Raw genomic sequence first — 5,149 nt, forward strand, 5'->3', positions numbered from 1 at the left:
TCATAGTTTATAAAAAATATAGTAAAATTGAACAATTTGAGTAACAGTAGAAAGTTTCCGAAACACATATATTTCTAAAAAAAAAAAGTTTTTAATATAAATTATAACAATATATAAATTATAATTTTAAGATTTTCAAGAAAAAAAAATATCAAAAACTTCATAAATTACAGAACAGTATACATACATACATATGTATGTACATACACATCTTAGACATGAATTTTTTTCGGTCCACAGGTTTCACAATGTTGCCACCTAAGCCGATACTGAATACTATAGCACATAGCTGCCACACAAGTGATCGATCAAGAAAAGGAAAGTCTTCCTATTTGACAAGATATCTTCACGAAATTTGACGTAGATTATTATCACAAGCATCACTACAATCTCCGAACAAATTGATCAGATCACACTACTATAGCACATGGCCGTCATACAAACAGACCAATGAATCAAAATGAAGATAAAGATCTCTTTGTGTACTTCCATGCTATAAATATGCATCTGTGGTCCCTAAAAAAACTTAAAAACAAAATTCTTAAACCCAAGATATTGCCAAAATGCCATGAGTAGTAAATTTTTTACACACCAACAACTATTTTTCAAATATATTGCGCGAAACCTGCAATTACGAACGTCAAATTAAAACAAGCAATAAATTCTGAACCGAATTTTTCGACCCGCAACTGCTCCACTTCACGCAACGCAGATTTGGTATATGTACACAAACACACATGCGTAGTTGTGTTATTGAAATATAGACATGTACGAACTCTTGACATATAAGCGAATTGCATAAATTGTTCACTTCGCATGTGCAACGGTATATTTGTCTATATGCCACGCAGCCATRTTCATTGCTGGCTGGAATGGTTTCAAAAATTTCTGCTAAAGCGCCAAAGTCAGCGCCGCCGCCACCCTGTTTTACGCATAAATCTTAGTCAAAGTGCGTTTTACGCATAAATCTTAGCCGACGCATAAATTCACCAAAATCTACAACAACGACAACTAGTCGGCCGAATTAATGCGCGGAATTCGCGCAGCAATTGCGTTGAAAGCGAAATTAGTCAAATGTTGCGCGGCGCCGCATGTTGGCATGCGCGTGTAGCAAGTGGCAAGCAAATACCCATGGGCGCGCATAGCAAACTTTGCGTGCCTTTTCGAAATGTAGAACAGGTGCATGTTTGTACAGCCGAAAATACATGCCGCATGCCACATTTCGAACATGCAATCGCTATGCTTTGGCGTCTTAAGTTGTTGAGTATTATGCGCTTTTGGCTTGAAAGCTGCCAAAATTATACAGAAATGTTAACCGTAAACATATTTCTTGTACCCTAAAGTCTTATTTATTCAATATAGATGATATGATTTGGATGCGGAGTGCTGTTCGTATATTATCAATTTAATTTTTTTTTTTTTTTTTGACTTAAAATTTTAGTAAAAATTTAAAAACGTTTTAAATAGTTGGCAACTCTTAATTGAAATATATGCAACAGCTAACAAMCTTACTATTGTATGCCTATGATTCAAATTTTTTCATATTTTATAACATTTATAAATTAAAAAATTAACACAAAGATGGCAACTCTTCTTTAAAATATATTCGATAGCAAATCTTCTCAAAGTATTATGCCTATATTTCTATAAATCTTATATTTTACCAATATTTTTAATTACAAAATAATATTTAAATAGGTGGCAACTCTTAACTTATATATTTTTTATTTTTATATATACATACATTGCTTCTAGACATCCCGCCTCTAGTGAATAAAAAATTTAGAACTCATGGCAACTTTTTTTAAAAACTATTATTTTTTTATTATTACCAATTATTTTTATTATTGTCACGTTTTTTCTTTTATCATATTGTTTTTTTTATCAATTTTATAAAAAAAAAAAATGTTAATACTACACTTACAAAATCTCCAAATTAATTTCCCCTTACCCAAATTATTTCTATACATTATCACYTTTATGCGCATACAAAATTTTAAATGAGATGGCAACACTACTAAAAATTATTTCCAATTGTAAGTTTTATTTAGTGTGATACCACAATTCACTTACATTTATTTAAATTTACAATTCATTACTATTTTTAACGGGTGGCAACTCTTCTGTACAATTTTCGTTTATAAGCCATCTCAAACATCTCCGGTCTCATGCTCATTAAGAAAAAGTTCGTTTCCCTTATCAACTTTTTTAAAATATCCAATTTTGGACGGGTGGCAACGCTTCTTAAAATATTTTCTGATATCAAATGTCMGAACTACACCGTTCTGATATCGTAAAACTTCGTTTATTTTGTCAACTGTTTTTTAATCAATTATATACGGGTGGCAACGTTCTTTAAAACATCTGTGATCGCCGCTTTTTAGTCTTACTTAGTGTAATACCACAATTCACTCACGTTTATTTAAATTTACAATTTAGACTTGATTAAAATGTTTACTGGTGGCAACTCTTCTATACAAGTTTTGTTTATAAGCCATCTCAAACATCTCCTCTCTTATGTCCATTACGAAAAAGTTCGTTTATCTTATAACCTATTTTTTTTTAATCAAATTTTATACGGATAGACAGGTGGCAACGCTGCTTAAAATATTTTGAACCTTCTCGGTGTATTACTCATGAAGTACCACTATGTTTAATTTATTAACCATTTTGGAATATCATAGTTTAGACGGGTGACAATGCTCCTAAAAATAGCTTGAGCTTATTTCCGAGCGTTCAGTTTGTATGTCAGCTATATGCTAAAGTGGTCTAATGTCTTCTGCCATTCCGACGGATAAGCAGCTTCTTGGTAAGAAATCTCAGTTCGATATCTCTAAAACTGAAGGACTATTTCGTATATACCATACYCATACATATGGACAGATGGACATAGCTAAATCCACTCAGCTCGTTATGGTGATCTTTTATATATTATATATAATTTGGCATTTCCTTTTGGGTGTTACAAACATCGTGCTCGACTTAATATACCCTGTTCATGGTACTAATTATCAGGAGAAGAAAAAAGAAAAAAAAAGCTATAATTTTTTATGCATTTCTGTCTGAGCGAAATAAACTCAAAATACAAATTTCAAAAACCTTAAACTTGCTACAAACTCAATTTTGAAAATCGCCTTTCTTTTCTAAACAAATAGTAATTATAATAACTCAAAGAAATATGCAAACAAAATATAACTATATCTGCAAGGCTTAAAGCACATAAATTACCAAATAAACCGTTCTGTTGTAATTTATAAAAATTAAAAGCCGCCAAACAATTTTGAATTATGAACTATCGACGGAAACTGGCAGGCGGCCAAAAAGCCGAACAAAACGCCACCAACTGTGCCTCCGTTGCGGCCATTCACTTCAGCCATTTGAAGGGTGTGTTACATGGAGTGCCGCCAATATATGGTGAGATATAGCTTGGCAGATATTTAAAAGTACAACAACAAAAACATATGTGTTTCTTTTAAGTAAATAAAACGGTTACGAACGGTTTCTTCACAGTGACTTTGTAATGGCAAAGCGCACCGAACGCTCGCTTTTAGTTAGATTTTATTTTCTTACGAGACTATCAGTTATATTTTAACCTTTAAGTGCAACACAAGCTGGTATTGTTTATTTAATATTGCTTTTGTTTTTATTTTCAATTCAACATTTATTTATTTTGTTACTTGGTTGGCGTTCTCTTGCAGGTTGTGCTAGTTCAGGGTCACTATCTGTCATATCTGCCGCTCTGCAGCCGCAACGAGCCGGTCTTTTTGGCCACATGCACACCCATTGCCATGCCGGAGACGCGCGAATGTGTGGTGCAGGGTGCCACCAATGTATTTACCACCATACATTCGATGGATATGAAAATTGCGCATATCGATAAAAAGTGAGATTTTTTTTATTTATTTAGATATACGTATGTAATTGTAACCTGATTTAAATAGCTGCGCGGTTTTGGAAATAAATTTAATATTTTTTTATTTTCATTTCAATCCGTCTTTTTTTTAACTTTTTTGTTAAATATTGTTTTGTATTTATTTTTTTATTTCTCTTTTATTTGTATACAGCGGCGAGTTTCATTTGGGTTACTGCAAAAGTGATATACACGGACTCTCTTGGTACAATCTCTTACATTCGGAGAATTTGCGTGAGGCGCAAAGCAAACACCGTCTGAGTGAGTATTAAAAGTCAAATTAAAGTAATAAAAAGGTTTTAAAATAGAAATTTTAATTCTTCCAATAGTTGTAAGAGAAAAATAGCGAAAAGCATTATTTTATAAACTAAACTAACTAAAATAAAATGGTTGAATAACTACAATGCATATTCAGAATGGTATTATTATAAGAGATGTTAGTATTTGTTCAAACTATTATTAAATTTTTAAGGAATGTTTTTCAAAAGTAATCGAGCGACTGCTTTTTGAAAAGTTTTACTACTTTTTAACCAGTTAGAACCAGTTATGTTAACAGTTAAAATATTAGTTAAGCGCCTAAAAATATACTACTTTTTCCTTAGTTTTTTCCTTTAGAAAGTAGTATATGTTGCCTATATTTGGGAGGACATTACATAAAATCCATGTAAGTTTAACGGAAAAAGTGGATAATTATTATCGCATATTGTCCTCAATAGGTAGGTAGTTAGGACTCCCCCCGTGGCCCCCATGAGGTCAATTAGCGCTGGATACACCATTCTTGAAACAAATAGTAGACTCTTGGTCCTCTTTCTGTCATATTTGCGCCAAATCTGCTTTATTATCTTACTGTTTATTACTGAGTTCTATCTGCTCTAAGCTATTTGTTTCTAAATGCTTATAAAGCTCTGTTTTGAGTGTTCCCAGTGGGCATGATATTGACTTCGCCACGGATTCCTTTAAAAAGGCTCCTGGTTTTGCCAAATTGTCTGCTTTGAACTTGTCTAAGATATTTCTGTGACCGGGAACCCAAATTATAAGCAAGTGCACTTCTACCAACCAGTGAGCTTAAAGCTTTTTGTAGTTTTGGATCATGCTGGAATTATCGATGATGTGAACAAAGATAGCAATGCCGACYGGCTGTCCGTATGTATGGTTACTTTCTGTATCCTCTCGTAGTTTTTCAATAGAATTTCGCAGGCCTTTCAATACCTAGTATTGCGCTGCTTGAAAGATGCTGAC

At 32.9% G+C, this 5,149-nt stretch overlaps 1 protein-coding gene across 1 annotated transcript in view; it reads left to right on the forward strand.

Moving 5' to 3' along the window:
• Positions 1-5,149, forward strand: part of LOC108976317 — a 142,861-nt gene that overhangs the window by 131,742 nt on the left and 5,970 nt on the right. The window contains exons 6-7 of the mRNA XM_018945343.1: positions 3,699-3,883; positions 4,065-4,171. Of these exons, the coding sequence (XP_018800888.1) occupies positions 3,699-3,883; positions 4,065-4,171 (292 nt within the window). The remainder of the gene's footprint in view (positions 1-3,698; positions 3,884-4,064; positions 4,172-5,149) is intronic.

The sequence above is a fragment of the Bactrocera latifrons genome, unplaced genomic scaffold, assembly GCF_001853355.1.
Source record: "Bactrocera latifrons isolate USDA-ARS-PBARC rearing strain unplaced genomic scaffold, ASM185335v1 scaffold_75, whole genome shotgun sequence".
Classification (NCBI taxonomy): domain Eukaryota; kingdom Metazoa; phylum Arthropoda; class Insecta; order Diptera; family Tephritidae; genus Bactrocera; species Bactrocera latifrons.